This window comes from Pelodiscus sinensis, chromosome 3, assembly GCF_049634645.1.
Source record: "Pelodiscus sinensis isolate JC-2024 chromosome 3, ASM4963464v1, whole genome shotgun sequence".
Lineage (NCBI taxonomy): Eukaryota > Metazoa > Chordata > Testudines > Trionychidae > Pelodiscus > Pelodiscus sinensis.
In genome coordinates, this window is record NC_134713.1 from 10,142,047 (window position 1) to 10,162,128 (window position 20,082).

The 20,082-nt window shown below is 43.8% G+C and overlaps 1 protein-coding gene across 4 annotated transcripts in view; it reads left to right on the plus strand.

Moving 5' to 3' along the window:
* The first annotated feature begins 225 nt into the window (after positions 1-225).
* The window catches only part of LOC102443713 (cysteine-rich venom protein-like), a 90,003-nt gene continuing 70,146 nt past the window's right edge, over positions 226-20,082 (plus strand). The window contains exons 1-3 of one of the 4 annotated variants that reach the window (XM_075923357.1): positions 9,339-9,882; positions 10,402-10,550; positions 11,464-11,549. In XM_075923357.1, coding sequence (XP_075779472.1) covers positions 11,543-11,549 — 7 coding nt within the window. In that variant the 5' untranslated portion in view covers positions 9,339-9,882; positions 10,402-10,550; positions 11,464-11,542. Of the gene's footprint in view, positions 517-9,338; positions 9,883-10,249; positions 10,373-10,401; positions 10,551-11,463; positions 11,550-20,082 lie in introns of those variants that run through there. The other 3 variants (XM_075923358.1, XM_075923359.1, XM_075923354.1) reach the window with 3 other exon arrangements.

The window sequence follows — 20,082 nt, forward strand, 5'->3', positions numbered from 1 at the left end:
TAATCCCTTTGTTACAGGTAGTGCCATTATTGGACTTAGCAGATCTGTCAAATCGGAGCCAGTATTTATTTTCATGCTTTTCATGCTTTGAGAATTGATGTGACGCCTTTTATCAGCTATTTGTTTAGCAGTTTTAGTTTTTAGCTCATCAGCGATTAACTTATTAATGTTCTTACTGCCAGAGAACATTTTCCCAAAGTCTACAAGCAGCTGTTCCTCCTGTGCTGTCCAACAGCTCTTGTGCTTGCCACGTTGCGAATTCGCTTTAGGTTGACTGGCTGTAATACGCTCAGAATTTCTCATTTCAGGGTGTTCAATTCTTTTGTGCTGAGAAAGCCCTCTTTTGGTGGAAAAGCAGGAGTGACAATCTTCACAAATCCAGTCACCTTCAGGTTTAAGTGTTCCAGCCCCTTTGCATTTTGGAATGTGGCATAAAATGCTATGCACTTTTTAATTGGTTATTCCACATAGGGAACACTGGAATGCTACTGGATTACCACCGTGGGATGTTCTAAGGTGGGTGCTCAAAGCAGTTGGTTTTCCAACATGTTCTTTACAGAAGGGACATGCTGGATTGTCATTCGGCAGTTCAACCAGCACTTTATCCAGTTCAGAGTGATGGTTCACTGGATTCTCGGGGTTAGTGGCAGAATGGGTGGCAGTGGTAACAGTGTTTAATAAATATGACAAATTATCAAAGTCATCGTATTCTTTTGAGTCATTAGCATTCAGATCTTGTTTTGTTGAGGGGTCCTCTGACTCCAACAAGTTCTTAAAACTGCTGTTGATGATAACTCTTGTAAAAATTGGTCGTGATTTCTCACGTGTTCTTACAGTCACTGTTGATTCTGTGGTCTGCAAAGTTTTCTGGTTGTTAACTTCATCTCTGATATTTTCAAGGCCTTTGATGTTGTCAAGGCCCTCTGTTTGGGTTGCCATTGATACGACTTTAGCCCGATATCGAGCTAGGGGCTCATTAGGTCGAAAACTGCACCAACCCCATGGGACAGTCTTCTTTTCCAGCCATGTCGATTCTAGCCCTCAAGGCTTCCCTGCAGTGTAGACGTACTATTTCAAAATAAGCTATTTCGGAATAACTATTCTGGAATAGCTTATTTCAAAATAGCCATGCAGTGTACATGTACCCTTAGGGACTTGTGCTTTTGACGCTAAAGACTCCTCTCCCAGCTCTCTTGGTAGGAAGAATACTCTTGTGGTTAAGGCACTGGCATGTAATCTGGGGCACAGATTTCATGCGCAAGTCACAAAGGCCAAGATAATTCCAGAGTGTTACAGGCATAAATACCGTTGAAGATCTGGGCCTTCAATTCTCTGTGCTTTGGTTCCCCATTTGTAAAATGAGGATAACAATGATTCCAGTATCTGTCATTTTCGTCAGACTGTAATCTCTTCAGTGCAAGATCTGGTGCTATGGGGCTAGTGCCATGGAGTAGGCGTCTCTCCTGAAATACAAAATTCTAATGATAGAATCCATGCTGAGGACCATGTTCTCTGTGTATAAATAAGGCCAGTGTAAGTTATACGTAGAATAAAAGTGTATGTTAAAGCCCCTTTGCCTGTGACATCTGAAGCTAAACTAGAGATCTGAAGACTATCCTATAAGAAACACTCTTGTGCTGGCTGGAACAAGGAATAAATTACATAACCAGACTTTTTCAGCTCTAACTTATATGATTCTAAAAATCCAGGGAAGGTTTTTTTTTTCCCCATAAGTAGCTGGCATTTTCCAAATATATGCAACTCTGAGGTTATCCATGTAATTTATTTGTTGCTCCCCCATCAATGGTGCATAGTCCACTGTCAAGTTACCCATCTTCCATTTGGAAAGCAAAGTCCTGTCCAATGTACAGCAGAAGTACCAGAAAGGATGTGAAATAGTTAACTTCTTTTGAGGTGTTGGTTGTTGTTTGTATAAAAAAATGGCTGAACAGATCCGAGATTTTCTTTTCTTTCAAATTTGGAGATATATAGATATAGATATAGATACATAGATATTTATTTCTTTTTCTGGCTCAGATCTTTCAACTAGGAGTGAATTTTTATGGTCAAATTATAAAACCGTGAAAATAGGAGTTTATAATGGAAACGCTGATACAACCGTAACTATGGTATTGCAATTGCATCACTATAAGGAAATTGGTTTAGATAATATAACCTTCTGGAATGATTGCAGTTCTAAATGATCCTGCATCGCCATAAATCTAAGTTAACTCAGTAATTCAAAATTACCAAGATTTAAGTTTAGTACCAATAAGCAATAAACTTATGGCTATTGCTATCATAACGGCTGGTCTGCGCTCCCTTATTTCACAGCAGGTGGTCTTCAGGCTAGTTGGCAGGCGGAATGAAAATGCTTCAAAACTAATTCTGAACTAATTCCTAAAGTAGAGTGGAGACAGATTTCCAAACTCCCTCAACAAAAAGGGTTTTTTTTATTTGAACCGATGGCTCCAGAATATCATCCCTTTTTACATTGTTTTATACTAATATGCTACCCAGTGACAGCTGTCACATTGCATTACTGCAATCTGTCAGGAGAAAGCCACTGTGGGATATGTCACGTTACTCTAGACAAACTACATTTCTTTGTATCGACGTAAAACTTTATTTTAGATTCCTTTAACACAGAGAGCAGTAGAAATCTCGATGCCTGATTCTCCTGCCAGTCGCATCAGCGTTACTTTGCTGTTACCCCACTGAACTCGGGGGAGTTACTCCTAAGGATTCAGGTCCATTAGGCCTATGATGGCGAGTACAAACTCCACATTGAGTCTGAAAAGGTTAAAGGAAAATTCGGGGCCCAGGTAGCCCCTCTCCTCCAAACTTGCACACAATGTGCTGAGAGAATTTGGGGCTGGTAGATTAGTCCTCTGTTTTGTTTTGTTTTGTTACCTTATATTGCACTTGACACGGTGGGGGAAGATGGATGGCAGGAAGGCCTGGGCTCCCCTAATAACAGCCCCTGCTGCAGGAAGGACATAAGCCGCATATTACACACACACATTCTGTGTAGTTATGAGAGGGAAATAACAGTTCAAACCCTGTGGTGAAGCTAAGTTTCCTTCAAAGGCTGGGAACCAGTCTGAAAAGCCTTCCTGAAGGGAGGCAAGGCTGAGAACAGGACATATTAGTTACCAGGCTGATTGGTCCTGCAGGATCTCAATTATAAGGCCTAATCCTCATACCACTGGAGCCCTGGGCATTGCCCATCCATAAGGTCGGCCCTGCTTCCCCCAATAAAGAGATGGCAACCTGCACTTGTGATGCTCCCTTCTGCATGGCTGTTAGCAGCAGCTCTGGCTTTAGAGCTGACTTTTTAATGCCTCCATTAGCAGCAGTGCAGAAGTAAGAGTGGCAATCCTGTGTCCCCCTACAATAGTTTTCCAGCCCAGTTTGGCCCCCGTGGGCTATAACATCATGAAATTTCAAATGTAAACCTTGAAACCATGAAACTAGCTATTTTTAAAATCCCAAGACTGTGAAATTTAACAAAATGGGCCATGATTTTATTAAAACTCTTAGGCTACGTCTACACTGGCCACAATTTCCGGAAAAGCCATGCAAATCAGGTAAGTCAGGATAGGGAAATCCGCGGGGGATTTAAATATCCCCCGCGGATTTAAATAAACATGTCCGCCACTTTTTTTCCGGCTTGGGGAAAAGCTGGAAAAAAGCGTCTAGACTGGCGCGATCCTCCGGAATAAAGCCCTTTTCCGGAGGATCTCTTCTTGAGGTAGGAATAAGAGATCCTCCGGAAAAGGGCTTTATTCCGGAGGATCGCGCCAGTCTAGACGCTTTTTTTCCGGCTTTTCCCGAAGCCGGAAAAAAAGCAGTGGACATGTTTATTTAAATCCGTGGGGGATATTTAAATCCCCCACGGATTTCCCTATCCTGACTTACCTGATTTGCATGGCTTTTCCGGAAATTGTGGCCAGTGTAGACGTAGCCTTAGGGTGTGTCTAGACTACAGGGATTTTTCGAAAAATGTGGCCTTTTTTTTGAAAAATCTTTACCTCTGTCTAGACTGCTTTTGCATTCTTTTGAAATCCAAATCGAAAGACCGCAGTTGTTTTTTCGACCGTGGAGAACCTCATTTTACCTTTCAAAAAAAGGCGCTATGTAATGTAAACTGTGCTTTTTCGAAAGAGAGCATCCAGACTGCCTGGGTGCTCTCTTTAGAAAAAGTGGCTTGCTTTTTCGAAAATACTGGTTGTAGTCTAGATGCTCTTTTTCGAAAGAGGCTACTACTTCTGGAAAAGACAGTGCTGCTGTGTGGGGTTTCAGAAGGAAAGGGACTATTCAGCATTAGGTTAGGAACACTGTGACTAAAGAGTCATCTTTTGTGGTAGTTTACTAAAGGGGCAGGTATCCAAATCATGAACTTAAGTATCACTAATTGTCTGAGACAGATGTCAAGCTCATTCCACAAACCCTACTGCTCCAGCCTGGCAGCCACAACCTCTGTGTAGATGCAGCAGACCACCCACGTGTAAGGAACTGCATCAGGATCAATGTAGTCAACTAGAAAACATACTTAGGATGGCCTTGATTTTGCAAATCCACCATTATCTCAGTGAATTGCCATGCCTCCCTGCCTGGCTGCTCTTTTTGTCTCATACCTACATGGTGAAAAAATAGTAGAAATAGCAGGTAAAATACCGTGTGATTTGGGTGAGCAATTCCACAACCCACATAGCAAATTACAAACAGGAAAAACTCCACACAGTAACTGCAGTGAACGTTGGACAAATCTCTAGGTTGAAATATGTTCACATGCATCATCCATGGAATAACTCTAAGTAGTGAAGACTGTCAACAGTGTATCATTTATGATGAGAAAGGTCTAAATTCTTCCCCGCAAAAGGCTAAATTCTCTGTTGGTATAAATCAATGAAGCTCCTGACTTCTGGTTAAGCAGCCTATTTATACCAAGCAAGAATTTTACCCCAATTATTCACACCACACTGGGCAACATTGCCGCAGACTGGTAGCCAATTAGTCTACATTTAAAATGGTTATCCTTAGCCATAAGTCCCTTCAGTAACACAAAAGAAAGTTTTCAAACTTCCTACAAAAAAGCCATTTTCAGCTGTATATCTTCTCTTGTCGCTTACTCTCCATTTCCCTCTGCCTAAGCAGTTTTAGACTGTATTTAAATGTTGCATTTCCAAGTGTTCGTGATTCTATGCAAAGCTCATCACACATCACTCATGCCTTATTTTGTGGGCTGAGCTGGTAATTAGCATATTTCACAATTAGCCAGTGTATTTGCTCTGCTAATTTCATTCTATGATGAAGGTGCTAAGATGGCGTGAAGCTGTAATGTACTCGTTGATTTATTAAGCCTCCTCTGATTGATGAAAATCACATGCCGTGTCTTTACTGTCGGGGACGTTAACAACATCCATTTGTAAGAGATAGTATTTGAAAAGTGATGTTGGTGTGATTGAATGTGTAATGAAGCCAGCTCATATAGCAGCTTCCCGATGAAATTGTATTAAAGTTTCACTGAAGTTTCTGCTTTAAAGTACACTCTGACTCTAAACTGTAGAGCAAAGCAACTAACACACTTCCTTCTTAACAAAGTAACATAAGATTTATAAAAAACAACAAGGAGACCTGCGGCACCTTAAAGACTAAGGGAATGTCTACACTACCCTCCTATTTCGAAATAGGAGGGTAATGTAGGCATACCGCAATTGCAAATGAAGCCCGGGATTTGAATTTCCCGGGCTTCATTTGCATAAGCGGGGCGCCGCCATTTTTAAATCCCCGCTGGTTCGAACCCCGTGCCGCGTGTAGCCTCATTCCATGAGGAGTAACGGTAGTTCGAACTAGGAAGCCTATGTCGAACTACCTAGTTCGTGCCGCGTGTAGCCGCGCGGCACGGGGTTCGAACCAGTGGGGATTTAAAAATGACGGCGCCTCGCTTATGCAAATGAAGCCTGGGAAATTCAAATCCCGGGCTTCATTTGCAATTGCGGTATGCCTACATTACCCCGCTAGTTCGAACTAGTGGGGTAGTGTAGACATACCCTAACAGATTTATTTGGGCATAAGCTTTCATGGGTAAAAACCACTCTATTAGATGCATGGAGCAGAAATCACAGAGGATGGGATAATGGGGATGGGATGGATGGCACCCTCAACACCTGAATGATGCTGAACCACGGAGTTTGCTGGACCAGGGAAGGTCAAGGCTTCCTACCTGGCTGTAGACTCTACTCAGGCTGGGGCTGCTACTTTTAAATCTGTTACTTTCAAGCATTCAAGTAGGAATAAGGGATCTTCCGGAAAAGGGCTTATTTTCTGGAAAATCGCGTCTAGACTGGCGCTTTTCTTCAGCAAAACCCCGAGCCGGAAAAAAGCGGTAGCCATGTAAATGCAAATGCCGTGGGGGATATTTAAATCCCCTGCGGAATTTGCAATTCCGACTGGTCTCATTAGCATCCCTTTTCCGGAAAGGGGTGCCAATGTAGACACAGCCTTCAGGTTTCCCTGATGTGGTGGGGTTATCGCCATACCAAATAACTCCCCCATCTCAGCAAACGGCTATTCCTCAGGGTTGTATTCCAAATCCCTTTGAGACTGTTTGGAGTGCTATAGCTAGTTTCAATTCCTGTCTACAGTTCCAACTGTATTTGTCAATATTTTTCCTTAAAGGTACATTCACACAAGTACGGACTTTCAGACCACATTCATTGTGTTCCCCCATGTCTCCTAGAAGATTGTCTGTGGTTTGAAGAAATCTTCTGGGTATGCCAATACATCTTTTTGATGATTGCTCCCTGACAAAAAGTGCAAGATTGAATGAAGCTCTCTCTCTTTAAAGCTACTATACTTGCATGTTTTGTACAGTTGTCCCTTATCAGTATTTTCTACTGTGCATCAAATCTGAATCCTTGACAAGTTAGCACCAATCTGTCAGTGCACCATGTTCTGGTACACAAAGGATCCAACAATAAGGCACAGATTGTCCTGGATCAAAGTCTGTGTGAAGGATCACGACACCTTGTTTTCTTCCCACATGAGGCAAGCAGAAAAAATTGAGCTCCTGACTGAAGAGAAAGGGCCCAGGAAACAGCTAGCAAAAGAAATAAGAACCCCAGTCTATGTCTACACTGTGGGGTTCTCAGATAAACTTTGGTTTTCCTTCGGTATCCCAGAAAAACTCCACCGCATCCAGGGAACACGTTTGCTCTTTCGCCCCCCCCCCCCTTTATTTTTTGCAGAAGAGCAGATGCGCTCTTTCAGAAGCCCTGTCTTGCTCCTCCCGTGAAGAAGAAGGACTCTTCCAAAGAGGGTTTTTTTTTTCTGAAATATGGCCAAATGGGCCAAATTTCAGAAAAGCCTCTTTCAAAAAAACTATTGGAAAAAGGTAAGCAAATTGTGGAACGCAATTTGTGTACCTTTTTCTGAGAAAGCCCCATAGTATAGACATAGTCCCAGTTTGTTAAAAAAAAAGAGCACAACACCATGGTTCAGCTGGAGTCAACATGTAGTTTGCTGTTGGGTCTTTTGAGTTTATTCCAGTTTTCCCTTTTTGTCTCTCTATTATCATCTGCTCAGTCAAATAACTTTGTTTTCCAAGCATCATTCACATCAAATAATATTATTAAATAATAATAATGGCCCTGATTCAGGAAAGCAGATAAGCACAAGCCTAAATCAATCTATGCTCAGGATAACACTTATATGTATGCACAATAGCTATTGACTTCCAAGCAACTAAAGCACATCTATTGCAGGGTGCCTGTCCCCTTTAAGAGTGAGTAGTGTCCAGTGCACCTGTGACTTATTAGCTGCCTTCTGATTGGGTTTAGGAGAAGGCTTCTGGGCCACATCAAGAGGAAGATAGAAAAGGGCAGGTAAGAGCTGAAATTAATAGGCAGCAGGTTTAAAACAAACAAAAGGAAGTTTTTCTTCTCTCAGAGCACAGTCAACCTGTGGAACTCCTTGCCAGAGGATGTAGTGAAGGCTAGGACTTTAACTGGGTTCCAAAAAAGGGCTAGATAGATTCATGGAGGTTAAATCCATCAATGGCTATTAGCCAGGATGGGTAGGAATGGCATCCCTAGCCTCTGTTTCTCTGGAGGTGGGTGACAGGAGAGGGATCATGTAAGGATTACCTGTTGTGTTCCTTCCCTCTGGGGCATCTGGTATTGGCCACTGTTGGCAGACAGGATACTGGGCTGCATGGACCATTGGTATGACCCAGTATGGTCGTTCTTATGTTCTTATGAAAGCATTAGGAACACAGTGACCATGGGTTAGAGGACTGGAGAGCCCTGCCAAGTTGCAGGAACACTTATGCAGAGGCCCTAGGAGCAAGGGGGAAAACAATCATGATCAGTGTAAGCCTGGTCCAAAAACAAGGGGCTGACCCTCGAGGGAGGTCTCAAGGACCAGGGGCAGGACTTGCTGGTGAGGAAGCCTGAGATAGTGAAAAGTTGCAAGTAGCCTTCTCATGGGAGATCTGTCATGGGGCTATGGGAGAGAACTAAGCGAGGCCTAGAAACGGGGGTTAAGTAACTAGGGCAGAGTGACTCCTAGGGTGGTGACCTGGGAAAGGTGACCTTTGAATAGAACTGAAGATCTGCTTTCCTGTAACCATGTTATACTTTGGAGATTTAGTAAGAACAGTTTCTCTCATGAGAGCTCTGTGGATTGTGGCAGTCTGTATTTGAAGGGTTGAGTTTACTGCTTAAGGAGACAATATTCCTTTGTGCATGTGGATGAAAGGGAAGGTGATGCAGGTATTGCACTGTAGGATTTAATGGTATGTTTTATCAAGTATGTTGTTCAGTCTAACACTGACCAATAATTTATGAACAACTTGCCAGGAAGGGTGGTGGATTCCCCATCACTTTAAGTCTTTGATTCGAGACTGGATGTCTTGCTAAGAGAGATGCTGCCACTCAAACAAAAGTCATGGGCTTGATGAAGAAATGGCTGAGTAAGTTTATTCATCCTATCTCATGTAGCTGGTCAGACCAGAAGACCATGATGGTCCTTTCTGTCCCTAAATATTAAGAATACCTAAAACTTAGAGCAATTGTACCTTAGTATATGCTAAACAGGTTGCGTTGAAGGTAGGCTACCAGATAGCTTCAACTAAACCAAGCTAGCACATGCCTTGTCTTGCCTTGTCTTGACTAGAGTTTGAGGATATTAGACTTAGCTAGTCAGTATAAATCCTAGTTGGAATTAAGTTGAAAGGGGGGGAGGTTGTATAGAAATATAGATCTAACCTGGGTGTCGGTGAATTGTGGTTTTAAACTGAGTTTGGATGTCAACAAGGGTGATAGGTTTAAGGCATGGTATCAAAAAAATTAATGAGAAAAAGTGTTTGTGTTACACTGCCAGCATTATATAAGGTTTGGACTGAGATAATAGAAATAAAGAAAATATGGTTAGTTGGTCATCAGGTGCAGCGAATCATTGGTTATATATGGTTTGTTTAAAACACTGGTCACCAACCAGTAGATCGGGATCTACTAGTAGATCTTGGAGCCTCTGACAGGTGAGGCCTCTGACAGCCTCTGACTGGTTTGGCCACATAGCTATCAAGTGCCAGCACTTCAGCTGCTCCTCTTCCCACTGCTGCACAGCTCCTGCCCTCTGCCTTGGAGCTGTTCCCCCAGGAGCCTCCTGCTTGATGTGCAGGGCAGGGGAGGGAGAGGAGGGTGCCAATGTCAATGTGCCATCTTCTCCCACCCTGTATCCTATCTCCACAGAGCAAAGAGGGGGCACAACAGGACTTGGGGTGGAGTTTTCTGGCTGCTTTTGGAGTGGTGCAGGGCTGGGGCAGGACTGAGCCTGCCTTATCCCCACTGCACCATCACCCAGAAGCCACCTGAGGTAAGCAGTGCCCAACTGGAGTCCACATCCTGAACCCCTACCCAAGACATGAACCTCCTCCTACACCTCAAGCCCCTGCTCTAGCCCTGAGCTCTCATGCATCCAAACACCCTCCCTACAGCTAGAACCCCCTCCTGCAACCCAACTGCCTGCCCCAAGCTCAGCTCAGAGCCTCTCACACTCTTAACCCAAGACGAGAACCTGCACCCCAACCTTCTGCCCAAGCCTGGTGAAAGTGAATGAGGATGGAGGAGGGAGGGATGACGGAGTGAGCAGGGGCGGGGCCTCAGAGGGAGGCGGGACACGGAGCACCAAGGAGGTGGGGAAAGGATATTTAGGTCTGAGGTAGATCTTGGATTGCACTTAAATTCAAAAAGTGATCTTATGCTTAAAAAGGTTGGCGATCACTGGTTTAAAAGAATGCTTAATCGAGCAGTTAGGGAGAAATATGGCAAAGTGAGGAAAGAAGAAAACCCTGAAGTGGGCACAGGTCAGCCTTTAATTGTTTCATCTCTTTAGCTAAGGTCCAGTAACCAGCAGTGACATCATCTGTTTGTTCTCATGTATAAAAAGTGAGGTTTCTGGAGTCTGCACTATCGAAGCTCTTCCTTACTCCTGTGGAGTCACATCATGATGGAAAGGTGTCTACCAGGCCTGATCTTTTGCAGGTATTTTGGCCAATGCTTATATATGCATTGCTTTGATATAGAATGTATGGCTATATCTATACTATAGAGTTTTTGCAGAAAAACAGCCATTTTTCCACAAAAATTTGCAGAGTATCCACACCTCCAGCGCATTTTGTGCAAAGAAATCGAAAGATCAGAGGGGGTTTTGCGTAATTGGTAATCTTCTTGCACAAAAAGGCATGTGTGGATGGAAAAGGGGGGGGAGTTTGCACAAGAAGAGAGAAGAGGAAAAAGCACAGGTGCACTGGTGGCCATTCTGTTCATAGCAATCACTGCTTACTTGCAAGAGAGCATCCAGGCAGTCTGCTCTTTTGCACAAAAGCGCATCACTTTTTCAATGTGCTTTTACAGTGTGGATGCACTCTTGTGCAAGAAGTTTTTGCAGAAGATCTCTTCCGACAAAAGCTTCTTGTACAAAAAGCTTGCAGTCTAGACATAGCCTAAGTGTGTTCATGTTCATATCCATATTTTGGAGATAGCCAATATCAAGTGGCCTTTGGACTAAGAAAGAAAAGCTAGTGTGTGGAAATTGAGTCATGCTAAACCTTAAACTTATTAGAGAAATTACAACATGAGGAGCACAATGAGAAGAGAGTAGAAACAATTTCTAAAGAGCAGGAAAAGTGCAACAATTTTGAGTGTTTGTTTTCAGCTGGCCGGGAGAGAAAACTATGATTATTTTAATATCAAGATAACTGTCCTGATGTAAAATCCTAGTGGAAACAATGCACGTCTTATTTTAAATTCTGGGTAACTGAGGTCAAACCTATATCTCCCATCTCCAGTTTCCTTTTTCTAGCTATGTTGACATAAAAACTATAGTACATTGTCTCCACTAGGCTTTTGTCTTGAGTTAACTGTCTCAATACAAAAACCACACCTTTTTTTGCAGGGATGGCATCGTGTGACAGAAATTTATGAGTGATGTTTTCCATAGAAGTCCCCCCTGAAATTCTACACCTCAAAAACAGATGCTGGGTAGTTTATTTAATCTCACCTGTCACACTGCATGAAGTACTTTTGGAATTATGTGACAATCAAGGACAAAGGGTGTTTTCATTTTAAAACTGTCTTGAGCTCTGGAGAAAGTCTTGATATTTAGCATGGAGTTGGCAGGCAAATAGGATTCCTTCTTCCTGTGTTTTCATACGCAAAAATTGAACTGATTATGTCAATGATTTGGGATTAAGATACCGCCGTTATAATTTCAAATATCATCTATATAAGATGATCCAATGTGGAGACACCACTATCAAAGTTCAGTCTGGTTTTCCTCTGAAAAAAGTATCACAAGTTTCACCATTTCCCTGCAGTCTTGCAGCTAACTGCTGAGCTCAGAATACGAGCCCATCAAGGATTCTAGAAGTAATAGTTGCATAAAGTTCTCGGTACCAGCGATCTCTGTGAGGCCTTTGCCAGCAGCATACTGAGGAAATAAAGCTCATAGGGTATGTCTACACTTGCTCCCTAACTTGAGATAGACATACAAATGTAGCAGAACGAAATTGCTATGAAGAGGGGATTTAAATATCCTGCACTTCATTAGCATAATCTCACCCGTGCGCTCCTCAAAAAATGAGGAGTAACGTTAGTTCGAACCAAGGGATTTGGTTCGAACTAATGCATCCCGGAGCACACTTCCTGGTTCGAATCAGCTGGCGAGCGGAGTAGCACGGGGACGAGATTATGCTAATGAAGCGCAGGATATTGAAATCCCTGCTTCATTAGCAATTTTGGTCGCCTACATTTGCATCCCTATCTTGAGATAGGGAGCAAATGTAGACATATCATCCATATAAGGGCATGGATCCAATGTGGAGACACCACAATCAGTATGGTTTTCCTCTGAAAAAAGTATCAAGTTTTACCATTTCCCTGCAGTCTTGCAGCTAACTGCAGAGCTCAGAACACGAGCCCATCAAGGATTCTAGAAGTAATAGTCACATAAAGTTCTGGGTACCAGCAATCTCTGTAAGGCCTTTGCCAGCAGCACACTGAGGAAATAAAGCTCATAGGGTACGTCTACACTTGCTCCATAACTTGAGATAGGGATGCAAATGTAGCCGAACGAAATTGCTAATGAAGCAGGGATTTAAATATCCTGCACTTCATTAGCATAATCTTGCCCATGTGCTCCTCAAAAAATGAGGAGTAACATTAGTTCGAACCAAGGGATTTGGTTTGAACTAACGCGTCCCAGAGCACACTTCCTGGTTCGAATCAGCTGGCGAGCAGAGTAGCGCGGGGGCGAGATTATGCTAATGAAGCGCGGGATATTTAAATCCCCACTTTATTAGCAATTTCGGTCGCCTACATCTGCATCTCTATCTTGAGATAGGGAGCAAGTATAAACGTACCCACAGTGCGGAAGGGATGCCAACCCCTATCTGATCTTGTACATGTGCACAGGTGGGAAGGGGCCTAGGCCCACAGTGACAGAGATGACGGTATCCTGGGCAAAGCTTATTTAATTAAGTTTAAGTATTTTAGGAGTTCCCTGTGTTAAAAATGCAAAGGTTGATTTGTTTTTGAGGGATTATATGGACTTCACTGGGGTAGGGAGACAACAGCCCTCAAGGAGCTTGGATAAATGCATTCAGGTTTTAATAATATCTCCAGAGAGCTACCACCACCTGAGCAGAAGCTCACATATGCTGGTTCAGCCTGAATTCTCCAGGGAACAGCAGACAAAGAAAAGACTTTGCTAAATAGATTAATTTAAAAGTCACTCAGAGCCTTCTTTCCTGATCCAGCTAATGCGTAGGGCCCCAAGTCCATAGCATAGGATGGGAAGGACCTGGCCTATTGAGGCTCCATGAGTCTGGGTGCTTTTTGTGAGCAAAGGGTGTGATGAACTTAAACCACACACAAAAAAAAAAAAACCCTGTGTGCGGTTTGAGGGACTCCTCACCTGACACAGCTCATGTCAGTGTTGAGGTGATCTCTGGTGACTTTATTAGAACACATGCAGATTCTTTTATTGCCTTTTTTACTGTCATCTCTGGAATGATTTCACCTTAAGAATAAAATCTTCTTGCTTAGAGCTGTGTGGTAACTCAACCGTGGCAATTATACTGTTCACCAATTCTGAGAAGAATTAGTAGCCCCATGGCACTATAGAGTACATCTCTACACAACAGAACTAAAGTCAAATTAAACTATGCAACTTCAGTGACATCAATTGCGTAGCTGAAGTCAAAATAGCTTAATTCGGGTTTTGGCTCTGTCTACCCACTAGGAAGTTGAAGGAAGAACACTCTTGACTTGACTTGACTGCTCTTACTTCTCGAGAAACGAGGGTTGCCACGAGCCAGAGTAAGAAGTCCCCCAGCCTGACATTAGGCTTACAGTGTAGACGTGCACTATGTTTTTTCAAAATAATGTCAGTTATTCTGAAATAATGAGTTTTAATTAAACAGCAGAAGAAACCTGTCAATTATAGGACCCATGTTAAAGAGGCTAATGAAGTGGGCTGGATGTGTTCCATACATAGGTTTTGATGTGGAAATGTGGATGTTAAAGGCCTGAGAAATTGGCCAAAAGGAGGAGCCATCTTGAGTGAGTAACTGAGCACACAGAGGGAGGAAGAGACTGCTGTTCTTTAAAGAGCAATGTCAGTCAGTCCACATAGAGAAGAAAGGTGAATGAGGACGGGGCCTTCCCCTTCTTTCCTCATGGAGAATCCCAGTCCAAGGACGCTCCTGGGAGTAAGAGCTGAAAGGCAGTTGAATGAGCTTGACAGATTATCATCTTGGATAGTCTCTTCCTACTTTAGCAGGGGCACGATGGACCAATTCATGAGGGCAGGGGACTGGACTGGATGACCTCTCGAGGCCCAAATCATGCCCAAATCAGTATGGTTGGTGGGTCTTCTTCCTCCTCATTCTCCTCACACCTAAGGGAGAATCATAGAATCATAGAACACTAGGACTGGAAGGGACCTCGAGAGGTCATCGAGTCCAGTCCCCAGCACCATGGCAGGACCAAAATCTGCAACAGCAGCCCTAGTCTCACCTACCCCTAGATTAAGTAGTCTGCTGCCTGTGGGATGGCACCAGCTAGGGGCAGATGACCATTTTGCGGGGCCCAGGGCAGCACAATTTCGCGGGGCCCCCCTTTGCCATGGCGCATGCACTGTGGCGCCACGGTGCATGCGTGGGGCTTCTTGAAGCACGGGACCCAAGGCAGCCGCCCCGCTCGCCCTGCCCTATATCCGCCCCTGGCACCAGCCATGGCCCATGGAGTCTCTGGGCAGCCAAAAACAGCAAGGATGGTGGATGGAGCATCTAAGCAGCAGGCAATTCATGGCGGAGAGCACCCAGCACCATGGCAAGAGGAGAGAGGGTCCTGCCAAAGCAGGGTGAGAAAAAAGGAGGGTGAGAGGCATCTGCTGTTGAAAGATGAAGAAACCAGGAGGCAGGAATGATTCTTTGGTGTCGGAAAAGTCTCCATCGATGAGGAGCCTGCAGCCATGGGAGGTATGTATGGCCCACAGGTCTTTGGGTAAATATGCACAAGCATTTGTTGCTAAGGGCCCATTAGGTGCGGCACTCCCCAGTCCCGTTTATGGGTTGGATGGATGATGACAAGGCAGTCAGACCACCAGTATGGTGGGATGTATACAGCTGAGGGACAAGGGAGCCATTACGGGTGAGGAGCCTGCTTCCATAAAGTAAGGAATCCATGATCAGGGGAGATTTCAGCCAATGCAGGATGGGAAGATAAGTGTGGGAGCAGCAACCCTTCTGAGATGATGTGACTAGGAAGGGTATTTCCTATTATGAGTAGGGGAGACTCCAAGGCAGAGGTGTTATAGTCTGGATTTGTAAGGCCACCAGGTGTGGGAGAAGCAAGCCAATGCAGAGCCTCTAGCTTGGGAGAGGGTATAAACAATCCTTGGCTAACAAGGTAAGCGACTGATTTCTGTCATTGATGGTGCCTTTTTCTGCTAGGCTGAGCACTTCGCCTTCAGGCAATCTGATTTGCTATTTAAACAAGGCAAGGAAGCCCACATCTCCTAATATAAAGGGACACATGATCTTTTTATGGAAGAAGGGACATAATAGCATGCATGTTTCCTTTGCAGGAACATTCTAGATGTCACTTTTGCCATGGTACCTAAGCTTCTGCATAATATTAGCAGAGACACAATTGGCATAATAGATGATTTCTGGGGAATCTGAATAAAATGGGTGCAGTTTTCTTTTAAATAAGTGACGTACCTTAAATAAGATGAGCACTACTGTAGGAGAGAGAAACCAGGACACTCAAAGGTTTTGTTCCAAGGTAGCGTACCTATTGCCTTCTGTGCACCGAACGCATTTTGCAGTGAGAGAGGATGCAGAGAAATGCTAAATGACTAAACTCCCATTGACTTCAGTAGATCCAGATTTTTCACCTCCCTGTATGCAAACTCAATCAGGTGCCACTAGATGGTGCCACATCACTGTTGTTAAAACATCCATTGCTCAGAATGATATGACCCCAGGTTTTTCTAGTGGTAATTTCAACTTCCTTTCAACTTCTCGCAGGGAGCGAGAGCGGAGTCACTTCAAAGGGCTTTAAAACATATCCAAGAACATGTTTGGATGCAGAGTGCCTGTGAGAAGACTAACAATAGGCCCTGGGCAGATTTGGTAGGCTTTTTGCATGTGAGAACCCCGGGGCATCCGGTGGGAGTTCTGCATTATTTATTTTTTTGTCTTACAGTAGAGATTGGGGTTCTTTTGACACCGTACATACTTATTCTGGGAGATAGCTCCTAGCACAAGGAGTTTGTAATCTAGATAAAGAAGGCTGAGAGAGGGTGGAAGAAAGGTATTACTGCCCTCACTTTGTAGGAAAGGAGGTGAAAGATTTAAGTTTTCCAAAATTGCATAAGAAGTTTGTAACGGCAGCAGGACATGGTCCCAATAGGCCTAAGAATAAAATGAGTGGGTGCCCACTTCTTGGCACATTTTGTCAGTTCTCTATAGGCTTTCTGGTGGCTATCGGACTTCTCAGGCCTGCTGACACAGGGGCAAAAGGGGAAATTGTATAGAGACCTGGTGGAATGAAGGGTGTTCAGGGTTGCCATGTGGCAGCAGCTGTCCTGACCCAGTCATTTTTGATAGCACTGCTCTAGCAGTGTTGCAGCAGCTGTGAGGAGCCCCAGAGCTTGGCTCCATGAGGCAGCAGGGTGAGAGCAGAGTAGGGTGCCCTGTACTCAAATTGGCAGAGCGGCGGCAGTGGCAGCACAGGGGAGGGAGGAAGGCAGAGTGACCAGAGAGGGAAGAGCCAGGTAGGAATGGAGGGGAGAGCCAGGCTGGAAAGAGTGAGCTGAGATCTGAGCGCAGAGCTGGGCACAGGACTGCAGGGAGCGAGAGCTGAGGAACTGGGTTAGGGAGGCAAAAAGAGCAGAGGGTAGGCAGGGACGGCTGGGAGAAAGGTGCCAAAGGGGAACACAGGACTGTGGGAGTGGCTGAGGGGGGCAAAGAAGGGAACAAGGATGGGAGGGGCACCTTCAGGCCGTTGGAGGATGAGGGAGTGACTGACCAGAAGGGCCTCTGACTGAGAGGTGGTACTCAGAGTTTCTCTGAGCAGAGACTGGGATGGCTTGTGGCACCCACTGAGGCAGGGGGATAGTGGTCCCATTGATGTGTTGTCCTGGGGCCTGGAATTCCTGTCCACGGGTCTGGGACATCTGAGAGAAATAGTGAAAACAGAATCCCTGTAACCGTCTGTCTGCTGGAGGAGACATAGATATTTGAATACCAGGGTGTGGAGAACTGTAAGATGCAGCCGGGGTAAGAGGTCTATTACTAATCCTTTGATGGCCTGATGTAGATCACAAATTAAGCCTCTTTCATTGGAATATCTCCCTCTAACGGGCTCTGGCTAATTCATGTTTTCTACTTCAGATAGCCCTTTGTGATCTCCTTCTTTAGGAGTAAATATAGCCTACAACCAAAAGGTATCCTTTGAGATGAATTTTCCTCTCTTGCTGGCAAGCCTGGTATAGTGACAGCATTGTCTTATTTTGCAGCATTGTCCTCCTTCTAATATATAGCTCACTCAGATTACAAAGCAGAAATACTATTTCTGTAGAGATAATAAAAATAAAACACACTTATAGAATCATAGAGTTGGAAAGGATCATCCAGTCTAACTCCCTGCCAAGAACCAAGATTTGTTGTGTTTAAACTGTCCCAGACAGCTGGCTCTCCAGCCTCCTTTTGAAAACCTCCAGTGAAGGAGGTTTCACAACCCAGCAGGGAGTCTGTTCCTTTGTCTTGCTGTTTGTCCAGTTTGGAAACTTTTCCTCAGATTTAATCTAGATCTGCTATGTGGTAGTTTGAATCCATTGCCTCATCTCCTGCCAGTCCAGTGATCTCCCATTCTCTCTTTGGGTGCATCTAGACTGGCAAGATTTTGCACAAAAACAGCCGTTTTTGCGCAAAAACTTGCCAACTTTCTACACTGGCCGCTTGAATTTGCGCAAGAGCGACACTCTAATGTAAGAATTCAGTGCTTATGCAAATACTTTGATGCTCCCACTCAGGGATAAACAGCAAGAATACTTGCGCAAGAGGGCCAGTGTAGACAGGCACCTTAATTTTTTGCGCAAGAAAGCCCGATGGCTAAAATGCTGAAGCACTTTTTGCGCAAAAGCATCCGTGCCAATTTGGACACTCTTTTGCGGAAATACTTTTAACGGAAAAACTTTTCCGTTAAAAGTATTTCTGCAAAATCATGCCAGTCTAGACGCAGTCTTTGTGCTTTTGGTATTTTCTTCCCTAAGTATAGCACTTTACACTTTACACTATAGCACTTTCTTCCCTAAGTATAGCTGAATTTCATTCGGTTGTCTGTAGCCCATTTCTCCAATTTATCAAGAGCCCTCTGAATTTTAGCTCTGGCCTCCAAAGTATTGGCAACACCCTGATAGCTCTGTGACATCTGCCAACTTGATTAGCATGCCCTCTATTCCTACATCCAGGTTATTCATAAACACGTGAAAGAACTCCAGAGCCAGAACAGATTCCTGAGGAAGTCCATTTGAGACCACCCAGTGATCTGACATCATTCCATTAATAATTACTCTTTGTTTGAAGTTGCTTAACCAATTGTGTATTCACTTAATGGTAGTTCTACTGAGCCCACATTTCTCCATCTTACTTATGAGAATGTCATGTGAGACTATGTCAGAAGCTTTGCTGAAGTTCAGGTATATTATGTCCGCTGCATCCCCTCATCTACCAAACCTGTTACCTGGTCAAAGAAGGAAATTAAGCTGGTTTCACAGAACATATTCTTACCAAATCCATTATGGCTGCTAGCGATCACCCACCCCTTCCTCCTCCAGGTATTCACAAATGGAATATTTTATACAGTGCCCAAGTAGCATTCCAGGTTGACTGGTCTATAGTTCCCTAGCTTCTCTTTTCCCTCTTTTTTAATCATGAGCACTATGTTAGCCCTCCTCCAGTTTTCTGGGACTTCTGTTATTGAGGTATTTCCAAATGTTATTGCCTGTGTCTCTGAGATTTCTTCAGTAAAGTCCTTCAATACCGTGGGGGGAATAGCATCAGGCCCCACTGACTTGAATTAATTGAAATTGGTCAGAAGATCTGTGCTTTTTATTTTTCCCAATCTGCATCCCTTCCCCTTTATTGTCTATGGTAACTTTACTAGTCATCTGGTCACATGTTATTTTTTGTGTGAAGAAGTGAAACAAAATAGCAATTGAGAAACTCTGACATCCTATCTTCTTCAGTTGCCAGGACACCCACCATCCCTCAGCTTTCTTTTTTGTCTCACATCCTTGGAAAACCCCTTCTTTTTGTCTATAATATTCCTTGCCAGCTCTAACTCATTTTTTTGTCTTGGCTTTCCTGAGCTTGCACTATCCCCATATATAGTTCTTTGGTGTCGTGCCTCTCCTTCCATTTCCTGCATGTATCCCTTTTACTTTTTTAGATAGCTACAAGCCTCCTTCCCTTGGTAGCTTATTCCAATGTTTAATCCCTTGAGCTATTAAAAAAACACGTCTTGTTTCTAATTTGAGTGTCTGGCTTGAACCTCCAGTAATTGGTGCTCGTTATGACTCTCACTTTTAAAGAACCCTTAAGTATCTGATATTTTCTCCAAACGTACATACTTAGACACCATCAAGTCACCTCACACTGAAATCAAGCTATCTTTTTCACAGGAGCCAGACTGAGCCCTTTAATGTGATGTTTGACTTCCAAAATAGCAAAAAAAGGACTGTGTTGTTGCTCTTTCCAAATTACAGCTGCAGCTATAGCATTTCCTGGCTCCAGCTATGAATCAGAAGCAGACAGATGTCTCCAGCTGGATGCAATATCTTGGCAACTGGAAGCATAGGCTTTGTTTCAATTCTTGATGTCAACAACAACCCTTAAGGCATGTTAGGGAGGTATGGCAACATTCTAGAAGTGCCAAGCGTAGGCAGGTCTAGTTACTGGATTGGCAGCACAAAAGGAATATAATCTGTGATGAGTACAGAACA